Source organism: Sinohyriopsis cumingii, chromosome 19, assembly GCF_028554795.1.
Source record: "Sinohyriopsis cumingii isolate HCF-2022 chromosome 19, ASM2855479v2, whole genome shotgun sequence".
NCBI lineage: Eukaryota > Metazoa > Mollusca > Bivalvia > Unionida > Unionidae > Sinohyriopsis > Sinohyriopsis cumingii.
In genome coordinates, this window is record NC_142979.1 from 1955840 (window position 1) to 1975121 (window position 19282).

Below are 19282 nucleotides of genomic sequence, written 5' to 3' on the forward strand. Positions count from 1 at the left end.
CCTAGGAATGTTTTTGTAAAGAATACTCCATAATTGATAGTATTTGGCTAATGTGGGTATGTGAGAAAGCTTGCCAGTTGCTTCTCGTGGGTCGGTGGTTCTTTCGTTTTTTTTCCCCGGGTTCTTCATCCACCATTAATACTCGCCGCCATGTAGAGCCTATCGTGTGCTGAAAAATGGCGTTAAAACCTACAACAACAACAACAACCATAATTGATAATATTGTTGCATTGTATTCCTTAATAGATCTTTTAAACAGAAGACATAAACCATCGTTTAGCACTTTTTTGATTCTTCTTATGCTTTCGATAAAGTAGGGAGAGGCTTATGGAAAAACTGATTAACATTGTTATAAATGGAAAAATAGTCATGGTGATAATGCCCCTTAATAAGAAGAGAGTATTAAATCCCTGTTGATTGACAGCTTACATTTTTGAGATGACAACAGTTACAATTCCCACATGCGCAGCTGAGATCTGGGATTATGTGTGTGTGTGTGTGTGTGTGTGATTTAGAGTTTTAATAATTTTTCAGTCTGTTACGGTGTCTGCAGTGTGTTAGTTTATAGTTATGTCTAGTACTGGGGTATCACGCCGCAGACATGTAACATGATGTCCATCCCAGTCACAGTGTCCTGACACCAGGCCGATCAGTCCTAAAACGAACCTCTTAATGCTGAGTGCCTAGCGAGGCAGCTGCTAATACCATTTTTTATAAGTCTTTGGTATGACTCGGCCGGGGTTCGACGCTCTTACCATTAGGCCACCGGAGCAATTCTGGGATTATGCAAAATTAGATATTATGGAACGGATTCATTTAGATTTTCTAACATATGATCTAATGTTTAACATTAATGTTAAACAAACCAAGCATCTTATATCATGTATCTGAGGCTATTGCATGATTATAATAACGGTCTAGGCAGAATCAGATGGGTTGAGAGCATTCAAAACATCCTATCGGAAAGTGGGTTTCAATTTGTTTGGGTTAATTTAAACCTTCTCCCCCAAAAATGCTGGTTTGATGTAATACGTAATGAGCTACTTCATTATCAGTTTATACAAAAAAAATGAGAATCATCCATTATTAACGCGACAAGATCTGATAAATTAAAAATTTTAAAACGGATTTAAAAGAATTTTATTTGTTCAAAGACAAACATATAAGAAAAATATAATACAATTTCGAATATGTATTCATTTTTTACTTATAGTGAAGGAAGAATGGGGAAAATTTACCTAGATATGAAATATTGTGTGCTCTTTGTATTCAAAAACTGTGTGGCAGGTGAGTTTCCTTATCCCCTTAAATGGAGCTAGTTCAGACATCAAATAAATCAACCAGTACCCAAACACATCTATACCAGACCAAATGTAGCAAAGTTTACAGAATTATTGTGTTCTGAGTAACTTGGAGTTTTAAGAAATCGATCTAAAATTATTGATGTTATTATATCAAAATTTCCGTAATTTCTATTCATCTTTACTCGATGTGTTTATTTTTGTTTCCTTTATTGAGGAAGATAAAAGCACTATAGGTTAATCATTCTAAAGTAATGGGTATAACAAAGATCAATTTGTGTTCCATATAATTTATATCCTGTCGTATATCAATATACATGTATTTAAGTTTCAATACGTTCTTATTCAATTGAAGAATTGAGTGTAATAATGTAATAATGTTGTTAAACTGCAAAACGTTATTGAGTCAAATTGAAAGAAGGAAATAAAATCATATCTCCAATGTCTGATGTACTCGCATGCGAAGTGAGATACGTATACTTTACCTCGTTTGTTACATATTGTAACCCGATTGTAATAAAGTATTTGCCATTGTCATTGATTGTGGTTTAATAATCAGATCAGTATTAATTTTCAACATGTTTTCTTCGGTTTGAGTAAAAAGATATAGTCTTGATTCTGACCTTAGAATCTTCCAGAAATAGAAATTTCCCATTACATTGTCAGAGTATTTCCAGAAGTTATATATTGTTACAAGCCAGGGATCTTTACTTTACCGAGCGGTGTCAAACCCTGGCGCGATTCCTGCTAGAAGTTGTAAGTTTACCCCAAATTTCCAAAGACTTCAATACAACTTCAGTTGTAAATTAGAAAACCCGACATGTCCATTCTATACATAAATTTAACTCTAATCAATGCAAGACCACAGATCTCACAAACTGCCAAATATGTATCAAATCTATCAACCACACATCTGCATGGTTTCTCTTCGTTAGGTTTCCGTACCGCCAGCAGTTCGCGCCGTAGAAACTATGCAACTGTCCCTTAACACAGGGAACTATTTTAACTACGCCACCTTAGGCCAGTCAAACTATGGTTTCCAGGCACTTTTCACCAGTACAACTGCATCACCTTTTGCCACCATGGCGACATAAACAGTATCTGCCTAGTCCATTCTTACTGATTCAATTGTGTAATTTACCGGTTTCCTATTGTAAATACTGCCACTGCAGTCACACCACCAGGGTACACCACTAGATTTCTGTAGGGACTTTATTATTCTATCGACACTCATTCGGTTTGGACCTGAATTCACTAAAAGTTAACTATGGTATCATGGAACTCACTAACACTTTACTCCGTGACGTTTGCTCCAAGCAACTGGCTAATTATTTCGGACAAAGGAATATTTCTATTGCACCGAATTCCAATAATCAGACAAGTAATCACAAAAATCTAATTCCTTAAAACGGGGCGCTATGACCAAATGCGCATACTCCAAATTTATTACATTATCGATAACGAAAAGAAATCCTCACATCACCCATGCACATTGACACGGAGAGAGAGAGAGAGAGAGAGAGAGAGAGAGAGAGTGAGGCTTTAAATAATCAAACATAATGACCAGAATACAGAATGAATTAATATCTGTTTAGATATTTACTTTATTTTAAACTGTTTCAGGCCTATTTGAAAAGCACAACCTGCAAGCTAGCAAAAAGTGAAATAATAAAAGACAATGACGAAAAATGCGACAAAAAAAGCATCTCTTCATATATGAGCATTATTTATTTAAAAGCTTAACCGTTTGTTTGAAAATGGCATTCTGTGAATTCGTAAAAATTGATCCAAACGAATAGTATTACGCAGTCAGGTATCATAAAATTAATACGTGACATTGCATTAATCTTTTGATACAAATTTATATAATATTCAGCTACAAATAGTTAAGCTTCTGTTCTTGCATGCACCAAAAGGAATACAATATCCGTAAGGTATCATATACTAATAATATTTGGCTAAATTAATCTGCAATTATCACCAGCTCATTTATTTAAAATATCATCAAAGGCAAATCAACAGATTCAAGTACAACCACTGTCCTGTGTATTCCATCATTCCCTGGCGAGGACAGCCAGTAGCCCTGAACGTTGTATTATCTCGGTACTTAATGTTATTATCGGTACACATTAAAACCGTTTTATTGTTGCTGTATGGTTACAAACTGTTACGTTTCAATGGCTTTCCCTCTATCTATTCCTATAAAATATGCCAATCGATGCCCGTAAATGTAATCACATGGAGGGTATTTTCATTTGCTAGCTTAATACCGTATAGTGATAACAAAAACATCGTAGTTTAACGAGTGACAAAGCCCGAAACCACGAGTTAAAATACATTTTTTTTTGGTACCACAAAAGAAATAAACCCGGTATTAATACAGGAAAAGAAAAGTTTCTTTTTATTATGCACCAGACTTGCTCCAGAATCGAACTCATTTATGGGCACAACACTCTCAATGTGGTTGGGAACTCGACCCTGACTCATAACATGGAAACTGTTAAGATATCCACCCCATATTTATATGCAGTAAACGGACACAAGGGAAGAGGTAACTTTTACATCCAAGAATATCCTGGGGCATGTCCCCGAAGTAGGAGACCCTTATCCTATAACTTGGAAACTGTAAAGGTCCCACAGTATATAACACCCACAGTATATTAACACTTTGGATTACTTTGACTTTGATATTGAAATAAGCAGTCATAAAGTGTGAAATCTGTTCAGGTGACACTGTCGACATTTTGTTTGAAGAATATGTGGAATAAGTGTGCATTGTTACTTATTTAACTTTGATCAAAATCTTCCAAATTATTCTGCTAGGAAGGTTTACTGAAACTAACTTATTGGATTAATTAGGTTTGATAAATTTATATAACAGAACTAAAGCGTGTGTTTGCATTCTTTCTCGAATGCTACTGGTCATAACAAGGTTACAGTTAGTGAATTGTTTACAACTCTGGATCTGATAGAAGCAGTGGTACGACAATTGGTAAAATACTATACGCATAAAAGACAAGGGTATACAGTTTTCCACTTTCATGGCTGTCGGTTCAAGGTCAAAAGTAGATGGAAAATAATGTTATAGCTAGAGTTTATGTTGTTTATATTTGCTATAAAATTTACATATGATTATTATTATTTAAAATTAAATTTAAGGCCCTGTTGATATAATAATGTTTGCATTTATCAGATCTATCATTTAGTTAAAAGATAAATTTAGGTAAATTTATTTTTGTGTTTCTTATTTTATGAAAAGCAGTTTCGTTAAAGGTGTAATTTGTCAACCAAAAGATTTTTTAAAGTTTTGATAGAGTTTGAAACCTGTAATAATTATAATTTACAGTCACAAATCTTAAGAAGCTTTAACAAAATAATAATGACTTTTATCTCCGCGCATCTTTCAACGCAATGGGCATTATGTTTCCTGTTTCTCTCTCTGTTCCTCAGCTAACAACGTAGTGTATCTTCTACACCATTACAAAGACAGATTTGAATCTTTGGGAGTTGATTGCACACCGTAGCTATTAATTGTTCTAATGTGATCTTGGGATGGGAACAATATCCAAATGATGACCCCGGAGCGAGTTTACTTCCGCTGGGTCTGTACTGGAAGAAACGTTTGTTCATGTCAGTCAACTAATATTTGGACAGAAGGTATGGATTTCAACTGTCCACAACCTAAAGGGCATGACCCGTATTGCCTGTATTGGATGTACCAGTATGTCTGGCTTTGTTTTCAATCCTTCAACCACTATATGGTTATTGAGTGGGGATCTCGACAGTTTTGCAACTTGTGACCCAGGGGCAGCATACCTCCAGGGACCATCCCTGCGTCAAGTCAAGAGAGTATAACCCAAAAGCCCATTGCACATGCTATAATTGTAGTCTTAAGGATAACAAAACCCAACGTTTAGATTTCCACCTACAAATATTTAAAATATTTAGATTGGTTTGGGAAAAATTCGAACTAACCAGAGACACTGCTCCATCCCAAGAGTCATATTAAACAAACATTAATAGCAACCGTATACTCGTCTCCCAATGTTTCATGGTAGTGTAATGGTGTAGGAGATGCTAATGGAGGAACAGAGAGACAGAGATGCAGGAAAACACAATCCCTATCGCGTTGAAAGATGCGCGAAGATTAAAGTCATTATTATTTTTTAACCTTGCGGTGAAAGATTCGCGAAGATAAAAGTCATTATTATTTTTTAACCATTATAAACTTTATGACTGTAAGTGATAATGATTAAACGATTTCAAACTCTTTTAAATCTTTTAAAAAAAAATACTGATTAGTTGACAAAATTACACCTTTTAAGAAATAGCTTACCTACATAAATATTTAAAGTTAATGATATGTCTGATAACCGGACACATTATTAGGTCATTTGGGCCTTCATTTTTAATTTCAAATACGAATTATATTTTATAGCAAATATAAACAACATAAATTCTAGAAAAACATTGTTTTCCATCTACCGTATTAATATTATGTTCCAATTGTCTTAATATTTTTCATAAAATATAAATTTTCCATTCAATTGTCATGATTGTAGAACGAATTGTTGTGAGGTATTTCCATCAAGTGATTGGGAAAAATTGAAACCATCATTGACAACCTATGCACATTGCTGTTGGATATACATTATTTATATTACCTTAAGTGTTAAAATTAGAAAAACGTTTAAAATTTGCAGTTAATGTCTCAGTAGATGATTTCATGATATTTGTGACAGTCAATCTTCTAAAATTAGTAAGTATTCAAAGTCTTCTAATGTTAATTTCTTCCCTTTATATGACAACTTTAAAAATGACCTAAATTACCATATATATTATGGTACCAGACACTAACATTGATTTACACGAAAATATTCATACTAAATATGTATTTTCTTTCCAAGAGCACACATTTATTTACATGTATTTTGTAAACGGAGACTAAAACCATTATAAAGATGCTTTGTCCGTAAAGTATAGATCTGATCAGGGCAAAATATCCATAGAATCTTTCACCATAACAATTCCAATTCTGTCAGAGTAGGCTGTGTTTACGAAGAGTCTAAACAAATTAAAGATTTTAGGATTCTAATGTATAAGGGTCACTGCAAATACACTGCTAATCTGGTTAGAATAATGCTGTTACACAAGGGTCCTAAAGGTCATTCATGTGATGTGTTGCTTGAAAAACTAAATAAGGAATATAAACTAGAACAATTTCGTGAAGAATAATTAACTACCGAATGCTTCTGTAGTCCAGCAATGCACATCTAAGAATTCTTGAGCAGAGAAACTGAATTGTTATGTAACAGTAATCTGAATAAATCATTATTGAAAAGGGAGGAGTTGTGTCGTGTTATTTTGATATCATCCGGTGCAGTCATGCACTAAATTAATATCAAAATGTTGAGAGTATATAGTTACGGTTTGAATCGCCACGTTAATTTCCAGTAACGGTAAATTTACCCACTATATTGAATGCATGTCTATTCATCCATCACTATTGTAAAATAATGTGATTTAAATTTGCTACCAGCATCGATTGGAAAGTATGGCACAAACCAATGTATTAATAAACCAGTGTTTGTATAATTGTTTTGAGCTGCACTGCTTTCTCTTATATCAACTTCCTTTAAGCCGTTTTCCATAGGTTGGAAGAGTCCAGCTTCCTTGTATCTCTTGTACTGTCTGCTATTTCTTCTTTCCCCGTCTTCTTGAGCAAACCAATCCCATCTGTACAGGCGATTTTTCAATAAAACACATTTTATTTTGATTTAGAATATAGGGCTTCGACACTTATATTTACACTGAATCTTCAGCTTTTACCGTAGAGACCCGTGGTTGTTCGAAAATGTGTACATTATTAGAATGGAAGTTCACGCTTCACTGACGCTGAGTTAAGTGAACCATTCCCAGTTACCAGAGCCGTCAAGCAAGGCTTTGTTTTGGCTCCTATCCTCTTCAGTATGGTGTTCTCTGCCATGCTTATTTTGTACGACTATAACAAGAAAAGTCTCACATAAGCCTAATTCTTTGACTTTTCTGTTTTGATTTAATTTGAGTTTTATCTCATCATGTTTTGGAAAGATGTGTCTAATAACTTGACTTGCCATTCAAAGAACTATCCTAATCAGACATAGATAAATATAAGTAGGTATAGAATATAACGATTTACTTTTAAGATTTACAGCTATTGTAGTTTTTAAACGTATTACATATGGGATGAATCACTGGTTTCAGGAAAATGAGTTTCAGGTTTACTACAAGCCTCAGAATAAACTCAGCTCGATATGAACAAGAATATATTATCGGTAACAAACAGAAGCAAGTCCATTTGTAAATCGTCATTTGACATGATGAAGGAATGTTCATCGTTAGCTCCTAATAGGTCATCTACATATGGGCATACACTCTTGCTATCTCTAAAATTAATTACTACATCAGCAACGTGTTGTACAGCATATTCTAGTATGTTACAAGAGTCATTGAATTTACAAGATCTTTTTGGCCTCTCTACAAAACCATGTTTATTGGGAGTGTGTGAATCAGCACAGGTATTATAATGACATGGATAGTAATTATAGGTGGAACACACAGTCAACAGAACAGAAAAAAAAGATTTCTTATGCGAAACACATACGACGCAGAATTACAACTAGTAATAGCAAAACATGATGCAATTTCTTTATTGCAGTGCAATGAGTTCGTTAAAATTAGACAAACAAGAGAGCTGTTTTGCTTTTCCCCTCAGTAGAAAAATAAATTTGAATTTACATTTTTCTGACGCTGTTGTAACTGCCAATGCTTTTGAGAAAAGCTGCAATAACTCTCTGATTTAGATGAATGTGGTCTATGTGCTAGCATTCATAAATTACATCACTATGAAAAATGAGAAAGATCTATTTTTGATTGATGAAATGAAAAGAAGCCAAACGTTTTCACACATGGTCCGGCGAAGCAAATTGACTATATCCACATCAGAATCTCGGCAGACCAGACATAATCAGATTTATGTCGCGATTGCAGTAAGCCTGGACTAAATAGAATACACTAAGTCTCCCTCTACTACAGCTATAATCATTGCCACCAGCAATAACTATAGCTGCCTGGTATTAGTTAAATCCATTTTCATCAAAGCCTTTGTAATTGTTTTAAGTTTGTCTTCTCTTTCAGTACAGACTAGAGTGTAACTTAAACCACGAATTTGTATTGCTTTAAGTATCGATTGACCAGTAAGTAGAGTCTCCCTGCTATATGTGTTAAATAGCTCCTAGTGTTTAGAGATGTGCTGAATTATGGGATAATTCGAGACAAAAAAGCATGGGAATAAGGTAAAAGGAAGAATAAGAAATAAAGTAATTAAGGCGGCGCTCACTAGTTTCGTATTTTGCATGGGTTAGAATTTTAAAGAAAAAGAATTTCCCCGTGCGTCCTCACTGGTGATACTGGCTATTTAAAAATGACCATGAATATCTTAGACATAATTCAAAGAACTTTTAATTCCCTTTACTTTGGTATATGACTGATGGGTGTAATATGGGTCACAGAGTATACAGCCTGGCCTTACTTCAAATGGTCACCATTCAAAAACTGCTAGTTCCGCTTGGTCATTTTAACTTCCTGGACTTTAGAGGTAAATTGTAAAAAAAGAGCCGATAACTTTGTTTACATTTGATATATTTGGTAATTCATTCATTGCACTGTCAAAAGCTGTGATTGCCTAGTCTGACAAAGTTCATTGTCCCTATTTTAATAAATGCTAAATATAGTGTACTTTAGACTAATTCAAACTGACTTTTTTAGCACAAGGGAGCAGTCATTTTAGCTAGGTGTGTGCTTAGATCATTTACAATTTCCACAAGTACAATATCCAATGAAGTTTCAACCAAAGTACACGAAAGCAACATAGATGTATATCAACATTCTATCCATTGCGCATGTTGCAAATATAAACAACTTCACCTTACACCTACCACTTTCTCTGAAGTTCATAATATCTGTAGAGCACCCCTTAAATGGTTCAAGGTTAAAATGTCACCGATCATGACGTCACGTGAGTACGTCGGTAATAATAGATATCCGAGTTTAAAGGTTAAGTTGTGAAATGTCAGAAGTCATGACATCAGATAACAAAATGATTCATAATAAAAATAGGTGTTGGCAGTCACAAGTGTGCATTATTTAAGATCATAACTTTTGCAATGCATGATTTTATAAAATTAGGATAGTAAAAACTGCCATACAAATTAAAATTAAGAAAAATGTGTTAAATTCGGTAGAATATCTAAAAAATAATCTTTCTGAGATATAAATTTGTTGGTTTATAAAGCAACTTATTATATGCTCATTTTTTTTCTCCGTTAACTTTCAATTGTCAGAATCGTTCAGTATTTTACGATACTGAACATGCGCGCAACTTCATATTGCACTCATTAAGGAACTACTTTCTACTGTAAATAAACAATGGACGCAGATGGCCAGCACTTTTTGTAAACAAATCATATACATTCACATAGTAGGCGGTTTACGTTTTGGTTGATTACATTTGTTTCTGAATGAACTAAAGCGGATGTTTCGTGGACTGCCACATACCAACTGACTTGCTACATTCCGCGTTAACATTTTTGATGCAATGTTTCTGATTTAAGCGGGAGATCCCAGATTTCATAAAAATGCTGGGTACCTACAAATAGCATGCAAGTGACAAGGCAAAACTTTTCTTCTTTAGCTGGTAATAAGAATGGCAAAAAAAGATACTTACAGTTTTGCATTCTGAATTTTCTTTCTTAGTTCCGCAAATCCGACTTACATGAGCCATGTCATGGGTTCTCAATCCTGATTACGTCTTTTGAAATTGTACTGTAATTTCAACTATCTCCCAAGTGTAATTACACCCTCTTTACTGCACTCAGAATGAAATAAACTTTAACTTCCGTAGCGTCTTTTTGATAATTTGAAAGACTTCATATTTTTCCCACATTATGATATCCAATATTCAATGACAGAACAGAAACATATTTACAGATGTCAACACGCTTCTCCCTCGTTACTTCAGTCCGATGTATTTCAAATTTAAGTAGACCAAAACGCCATTTTCTTTCAAAAGTTATGTCTAGCGTGCTACTAAGTTCAAATTTATCTGGGCGGAGTTATGTGCGCATTAATAATGTTGTTGTTGTGTAATGATGAATCTGTGCTTGTGTATTTAGTTTGGAATACGGCATATATTCAGTTACCTTGCTTCTTGTAGTATGTTTTGTTTATATAATTAAGCCTTAGGTAGAATAAGAAAAATTAGCATATGGTTACTGCATTTGTATGGGAAGATATGAACTCGTTTTTTCGGATGGATATACTGCACTTCCAAGGTCGTGCAGTATTCCATCCGAAAAACTCGTTCATATTTTCCCATACAAATGCGGTAACCTATGTCTTAGACGAGAATTTCCAACAAATTGGATCTAACAATTTACGAAATTTGGAATGCTTGATGCCACCTCATATGGCCAAGCAAATAATGGATGGAACAAAACTAAAATGAAATAAAACAAACCAAATTCAAAGAATGACACCAACGCGGTGCATTTGAGTCTATCGAAACAGTTTCGGCGTTTATAGAACGTACTGTCTAAATGGAGCGAATAAGAACATCAAGTACATGTACTTTGAAAATTTTCATGATATCTTGTTCAGAAAAAAATTGCAATAAGTTGAAACGTTCAGCGGGGAAGCGTTTGTACTATCCATCCTGATTTAACACAGTGTATTTATTTAAGTTATCCTGCGACATTAATTTTAATATTTATTACGTAAGACAAAATTCTCTATTACTATGAATGTATGTGCTTCCAGATCGTATTCTTGTATCTTTAAGGAATAAGATTACTTTTCTGTGGAAATTATTTTTTTTTGTCTTTATTCTCTTTCTTTTCATTTATTACTCCCTCTTCCGACAATATCTCAAAGAAGGATGCCACAGCGTACAGGGATTGAGAAACCTTCTGAATCTATCCGTATATATCCACTTTTACAATAATTCCAACGATTTGCAAAAAGTTAAAACAAAATTTGGAAAACAAATTGATACTGTGGAATACTAGCAAATTCAACACAGTTTATAAACTAGACCCATTTTTGCGCAATTCTTTCTCCAGAAATAGTCCAACGAATCCGAAAGCAGTAACAAGAAGAAAAAGTAGATGAATAAACGACATATTCTTCAGCTTCGCGTGACAAGATATGACATTATGCGGAAAAAGAATCGGTATTTTCATTTGAAACTTTCCCCATGTTCGCCGATAGTAAGAAGGTAATGCAGTTGATTTTTTTGACAATGCCACCTTAGCTGTATTCTTGCGCTTAATATGAGCAACTCCTAAAATAACCACAATAAAAAAACCGAACTCTTTAAGTTATACATTTTGTTCCACAAGGTCAATAGTGAAGAATGAGAACCGGTCTTAAATGATTTACACTTGTTAACGCGACGGCCGTGTTTAAAACTTCCTCTTTCCTACAATGTACACATAATGTTTACAACAGTGTACAGTCGAGATCTCTGTTTTTCGGGGGGAGTAACTGTATGATAATTAACCGTCAAACTTGGTAAGTACTAGACAGTGATCGATAAAAATATACGGAACAAATAGCAGGGAGAAACGCGCATGTGTGTGTGTTCGATTGGGGGGGGGGGAGAGGGAGGGAGGGAGTGACAAAAATAAATGAAATGCTGATTCTATGTACGTTTACGTTTATTAAGTCTGGGCATCATCCATCAATATCGTTTAGTAGAGTTGAGGGGGAGGGGGTAAACAATGAGCCAGGGGTACGTGTGCCCAAGGGCCTAAATCGTTGGAAACTCCTTCATTTTAAGCGATTTTAAACATCTAACTGTAAAGAAAACTTAATCAAGGAAACGTTCCACTTGTTCCGCGGTCAGTTTTTAAACGGTGGAGGGGTGGTTGGGTAGAAGGGTGTCGTGCAGGCTCAGCCCCTGCAAGCGTTTTTTTTTCTTTTCTTCTTTTTTTTTTTTGGGGGGGGGGGGAGCGGATTTTATAATGCTATCATAGATTAAGATTCATGGAAAGAGTTACGAACTACTGTCTTTAGTCGAAATGCATTTATTTGTGTCCTGATTTGTATTCTATACTAGAGGTAGCGTAGTTTAGATAGATAACAACCGAATAATGCAGTATCGTGTATGCTCTAACCTACAAGGTAAAGGGAATATGTTTCACCCATGTGATTGAAATACATGTACAACAACTGTACTCTTTTATCTGAAAACAAATGCAACATGACCCTAATCGGGTATATTCACAATACGTGCAGATATTTATAGCAGAATCGAATAATAATTAACCTTGAATTTATAATTTAAGAGCGGTAGTTTTATTTTCTAGTACTGGATGTCAATCAATAACTAAGCGACACAGACTAAACAAGAGAGTGAATCAATCAGCGAGTATGACAAAGACGTACATAAGTATTTATGGGTTATATATTGAAAAAAAGTCGTAAAATGATGAAAGATGGATGGAAGCATTCATGCATGTATGCAAACACAAGTTAGATAAGTAGGTAGGAATCATTAAGCCACTGAGGAACATAACACACTAGGTTTTAAGTAACTGATAAACCTTGATGCATAAATAGATAAATAGTTCTGCATTGCGACAGACAGACAAACAAACAAAGTCATAAGCTGATCGACATAAATGAAAAGAAACATAGGTAGATATATATGGTAGATTCATATGTAGACGCAGTAGATAAATATTAAAAAATAAATATAACTTTTTGTGTCTGCCTATACATCTTTTGTGTGCACAGGAAATGGATAAACCACTTATGGTGGTAGCCATCGACTTTGGTACAACGTATTCTAGCTGGGCATGTTCAATGACACACGAGTATGCAGAGAATCCAACAAAGATATATGTTCGCCAGTGGATTGGCGGAGAACATATGTCACCGAAAGCTCCCACAACCGTTCTGATCAGACCAGATGGAACATCTCTTGAGGCATTCGGGTATGCAGCTGAGGATCGGTATGCTGAGCTTGTCGAGGAAGGACAGCACAAACTTTGGTACTACTTCAAAAGATTCAAAATGAAAATTTTCGACAACTTGGTACGTCTGTGTTACCCACTATATGTATATATATATATATATATATATATATATATATATATATATATATATATATATATATATATATATATTGTATTTAAATTTGAGCTCTGCTGAATATTCTGTTTGTGAAAGTAACACGTGATGTCGTCTGTAATGTCATATGTTGTCTTTATGCAAAGTGCTGTTTTATATGTCTTTACTGGTGAAATATACAGAGTGATATGGGGAACGTTTCCCTCGGAAAGAAACAATCAAGACCCCTTAATAATTTCTTCTCTAAAATTACATATTAATTTTTTTCTTCAAAGCTTACAATTATATGTGACCTAAAAGGTTGTTTTACCGTGTGCTATCATTGCGATTAAAATAAATTCTAATCGTTGTTCATTTCACATAGGAATTATCCCGTCATACAATGCTAGAGGACATAACTGGAAAGACACTTCCCGCCATGACAGTATTTGCTCGAGCCATAGAATCTATGAGGAATGATTTTCTGAGTCAGTTCAAAAGCAAGCTCGAAGGACGAATCGAAGACCACGATATATGTTGGGTGTTGACAGTTCCCGCGATTTGGAGCGAGTCCGCCAAACAGTTCATGAGGCAAGCGGCTATAACGGTAAGATATCCAATGCGATATTTACATATGAAACATTATGTGGCGGTGGTGGTTTATGGTTTTAACACCATTTTCAGCACATGATACGATATACATGCCAGCCAATATATCTGCTGGAGGAAGAACCCGGGAAAATCACGGCTAAAACCACCGACCCATGGGATGCTACTGGCAATCTTTCATGCACCCACAGTGGCTCAACCCGAGACCCGAACCCCAAGCGGACAGAGGTGAGATGGCGGTGATCAATATAGGCAAGCGCCTATACCACCCGGGGCTATTGAAACATAATATGATAAATGCCAGAATTTGCAACTAATTATTATTTCCATGCGGTCGCCTTCGCGTCCTTTAAGACTGTTTTCCAGTCACTTAATTTTGGCGCTGTGTATGAAAACATTAACCGAAGAACACAGTCATTCCTTATTAGGACGAGCCACCACGTTATGTAATCTTTATTAAATATTCCGAGTTTGTTTTATATATGGTGATTTAGCAATTATTAGCTTGTCTACATCGTGTAATGTCTACACATCGATGTTGTCTTAAGGTGTTGAAATTTCAACACTTTCAATGTTTTGACGATAAATCTGTCATCCTGTGTTACGTGTAGACAAATACTACCACTTAATTTAATAGGCAAGGTATTTGTAACGTGCTTGATAAAAGAAACGAATCGTTATGATTACTTATAGGTTTTTTCAAGAGTCGCGTGCTACAAAGGTTATTCTTTACTTCAGTTGTAGTTAAGGATTGTTCTTCAAAAAGATTTCTAATGAGGTCTTCAGCATTTAAAAAACATTATTTGACTAGAAATCTTACTTGACTGTCTATCAAGATGACATCTGTTTTTAGAGAGAAAAGATGCGACATTTTTATATATGTTATGCTACCATTTAAATCTATCAACTCAAATGACTATACAGTTAATTTCCATCAATATTCATCAACGTGTATATACCAGATAAAGTTCCTACGACCACCATCATAGGAACCATTGACGTTCTGGTCTTACCTGTGTTGTGTGCATTAGTTTAAATTTTACCATTTTCACTGGCTTATTTCACTTCTTCATATGTACAGGCTGGTATTAGAAACGAATACCTACGTATAGCACTGGAACCAGAAGCTGCAGCCTTGCTGTGTAACTATCTTCCATTGAAAATGTTCACCATCAATGGATCGCAGTCCACGTTCCAAACCTTTCAGAAGGGGTCTAAATACATGGTTTTGGATGCGGGAGGTAAGACATCTTTTCAATCATGTCTGTAGAGTTTGGTCTCGTTTTCATCTTTCATATCTCTCGATACAATCTAAAATTTAATCTCTATCTTTAAGTTTTTCCTGCAATTGCTAGTATACGTACTGAGTTATTTGCCTGGTAAGTACCTTGTTTTGCTGAATTTAATGCTGCCGACCAAACGTACAAAATCATTTAAATTTTTATTTTCGAAATAATAGATATCAAGGACGACATAGACTATAACAGAACAAAAATCTTTTTTATACCTTGCTTCTTGTCCTCCATTTCCTCATCTTTATCGTATTCATCGTCGTCATCACTGTTGACTTCATCATCTTCGTCTTCGGAATAATTTAACCGCGTATAGTATTTGATTTCCAAGATACGCACATTTCTTTCTTCAAAAGAGCAGTTCTTTAAGCAAATTTTCTTCAAATTATATTGAAATCAATTTGTGTATATTTCATTATCCATATTTACGATGGAGACCACAACATGTAAAATAACTTTCGTATCACTACAGGTGGAACAGTGGACATAACTGTGCACGAAGTAGTAGGTGGTGGCAAACTTAAAGAACTCCACAAAGCTACTGGAGGAGCATGGGGAGGTACAGCTGTGGATGAAGCCTTCCGTCAGTTCATCATAAAACTGGTAGGAAATCCAGTTTTCCAGAAATTTTCAAGAGAGAACACCGACGATATGCTGGACATGTTCAGAGCATTTGAGGTGAAAAAAAGAGAAATGCAGCTAATGAAAGAATCCACGATAACACTCAGGATTCCCGTATCGCTAATTAGAATATTTGAGAAGGACACCGGGGAGGTGCTGAAGGAATCAATCTGTCAAACAGAATTTTCAGATAAGATCAAGTTACTTAATGACAAACTCAAAGTAGATGGTATGATCATCAGAGGCTTTTTTTCAAAATCTGTTCAGAGCATTACAAATTATGTCAACGCTTTGCTAAAATCCAATCAGTTGGAAGGTGTGAAGTCCATTATAATGGTTGGAGGATTCTCTGAGTGCCAAATGCTTCAAGAGTCCATCGTGTCTAGCTTACCAGAAATCAGCACCATCATCCCACAAGATGCAAGCTTGGCTGTACTGAAAGGAGCCGTCATATATGGACACAACCAAGATGCAATAGTCCAACGTGTATGTAGGTATACCTACGGTATTGCAGGAGCAAAGCCATTTATACAAGGTGTACATAAAGAAGAGTATCGAGCAGAAACAGACGTGGGACCACTGTGTGACAACATGTTCATTAAAGTTGTTGAGGCCGGTGAAAGCGTAAACTTGCATGAGCGCCGAGAGGAAAAATATTTTAAACTCAACATGGAAGATCAAGACACGTATTCATTCCCAATATACGTTTCGAGTGAAGCCTCGCCAACCTATATCACAGATGACGGGTGTAGAAAACTGGGATGCGGGACAATTACTAATCTGGATAAAGCTGTGCCTTTGAAGGACAGAAAGGTAGAAGTGAGTATTATTTTTGGAGGAACTGAAATGGAAGTTGAAGCCAAGGAAGTTCATACAGGCCGAAAATCGAAAGTCGTCGTTGACTTTCTCCAGTAATTTTGGATCCAGTTTAGGTAATCACACTATACGACTCGTGCATTTTAAATCGTGAAGGTAACTAAATGCCCTACTCATTTTCGATGTGTTAACTTTATGTGTGAGCATACAATAGTATTCAGAGATCTGTGCTTCATATGAAGATAAGAGTACGAAATTTAGAAAAAGTGAAATATGTTTCGCAGTGCTGTACCAGAAAGGATTTGATATGCATTTGTTGAACTGTATTTCGTTACATCAATCTTTATTTTAAAAAAATACAAGTCATCGAAAATTAGCTCTTGCACATGTCAGCTTTTAGAGTTTATTAAACATATTCGGAATTAAAAAGAAGACCAGATCTCGTTTCATCGCTTATGTTTATCTTATATAAATTGGCAGATATTTTATTTTAAGAGAGGTGTTCGTACATGACTTGTGGAATGATAGTTTTCTGGGTCCACCGTATGGCTGAGTCGTCTAAAGCACTCGCTTTTTATCGATCACTGCCATCACCCAAGGCTCAGTCAATGTGGGTATGCGATAAAGCTTCCCAGTAGCTTCTCGTGTGTCGATGATCTTGTCGGGGTTTTCAGGGGTACTTTCCACACTAGTTATACTGGCCGCTATGTATAGCCTATTATGTGCCGAAAAATGATATTAAACCCCAAAACAACAACGGCAAAAACACAATTTCTTGTCTCATTCAAGGCTACATACACACTCATCGCAATGATAGTATTACAAATAATGTGTAATTTTCACTACTAAGCATTCCAGTTGTTGGATGATCACGTGAAGGGATGATCGCTTGATGCAGAAATTCCGGATTTACTGTAAATTATTTGCGACTGGATATTTTCATTATTTCATGTGGAATAGTAGAATGCATTTGAAATATACACATTTTATTTAGAGTCGAAATTCTATCACACAATAAGAAACATTACAGTTCGTTCCACACAACATCGCAAATGATATCCGTTTCTGATTCTCATTGAATCTTCACGTCAGAGTCCCGAAATGTAACTAAAGTTACTGAATTCGTTTCGTGCATGAATGATATAAAAATAATTCATCTTAACTTACAGCGCAACACCATTCATTCGATACACGCTGGAAAATGCTAGTCTGTGTACACGTAATCCGCCATGTTCGTCCTGATTTCTGGAAAATTAAACCTCATAGAAATCAAATGGAGGCAACTATGTTATGGCTGAATAGGAAAGCTAATCAATCCCTAATAAACAAACTTACTCTTCACATGTTATGGCAGCATCAACGAATTTGACGTAAACAGACCACCCTGTGTTAGCATGTAATGGGTGACAAGTGTTACGCTGTTTGTCGATAGAAATGGTGATAAAATGGTTTGTGCGCGAAACGAAATAAGCAATCTTACGTATGGACGCTGACGTGAAAATTCACTGAGCTACAGATATGGCTATCATTCGCGATGTTGTTTTGAAAGAAACTTTAACTTGGTTGAACTATTTTGCAAAAAGGCGAGGTTAGTAAAATTCCGTAAAGAGAATACTGCGGAAAAATGTCATTTGAATATGGACCAGTCAGTATCACATAATGTGATAAGTTAATATGTTGTCATGTCAAAACTATTAAACTGCACACACTATATGAAAAGTGTACCGACTAAGTGATAAACGCCTGTCCAGCATGAAAGCGACACGGTAGATGATGTCATTTTAAATTGGTCGTGAAGAACATCTGCCATGTTCCTTGAGTTTTTAGTATTTTAAAAAAAAATATTTTAAGTCCTATCAATTATAATCTTTTGTTTGTAACATAATCCATTTTGCAAAGTACAAGTTTATCTTTATATATCCATGCCTGTGATACTGAATCTCTTTAAAACACTATTTCCTATTAAGAAATGAGAGAATAATATATCATTTGCGTTAACGTGAATAGGAAAATCCCAAGCCAATGCTTATGATGGATTTCATAAATCTCATTTTCTGTCAGGAATGTAAAATGCTGATCTCCTTCCAAGCCTTTTCGTATTCTAGTCAAATATCTAGTCTGACCGATAATACATTGACGTAGTATGTATACAACGTGTGACAAATAAGTGGTCTTAATCTGATATGCCCAAATGATTTATAACAGGTAATACATGTCACTAAAGATGATAATAACTTTTATTCTTTATAGTGAGAATGTGCTTACTATCTTGCTTTATTGGTTTTTGCAGACTGAAATTAAAGATTTTGACTAAAAGAATTAATCGATTGCTTAACGTTAATCGATTGTCTTTCGATCATTACGCTTTGCTAATCACGTCTTTACCAGAACTGGTCAGATCAATACCTTTTTTTTCTTTTCGTTTTTCAGTAATAGGAGGTTATAATCAAACGTCTCGACTCGGCCTCGCATGTCTGTTAGCTTCATGAAATT

General features: G+C 35.3%; 1 protein-coding gene across 1 annotated transcript in view; it reads left to right on the forward strand.

Annotated features, from left to right (window-relative positions):
• LOC149775050 (uncharacterized) overlaps positions 1–17228 on the forward strand; it is a 30262-nt gene extending 13034 nt beyond the window's left edge. Inside the window, exons 6-9 of the mRNA XM_089944331.1 lie at positions 13137–13436; positions 13837–14058; positions 15142–15301; positions 15825–17228. Of these exons, the coding sequence (XP_089800457.1) occupies positions 13137–13436; positions 13837–14058; positions 15142–15301; positions 15825–16888 (1746 nt within the window). The 3' untranslated portion in view covers positions 16889–17228. The remainder of the gene's footprint in view (positions 1–13136; positions 13437–13836; positions 14059–15141; positions 15302–15824) is intronic.
• The last annotated feature ends 2054 nt before the right edge of the window (positions 17229–19282 follow it).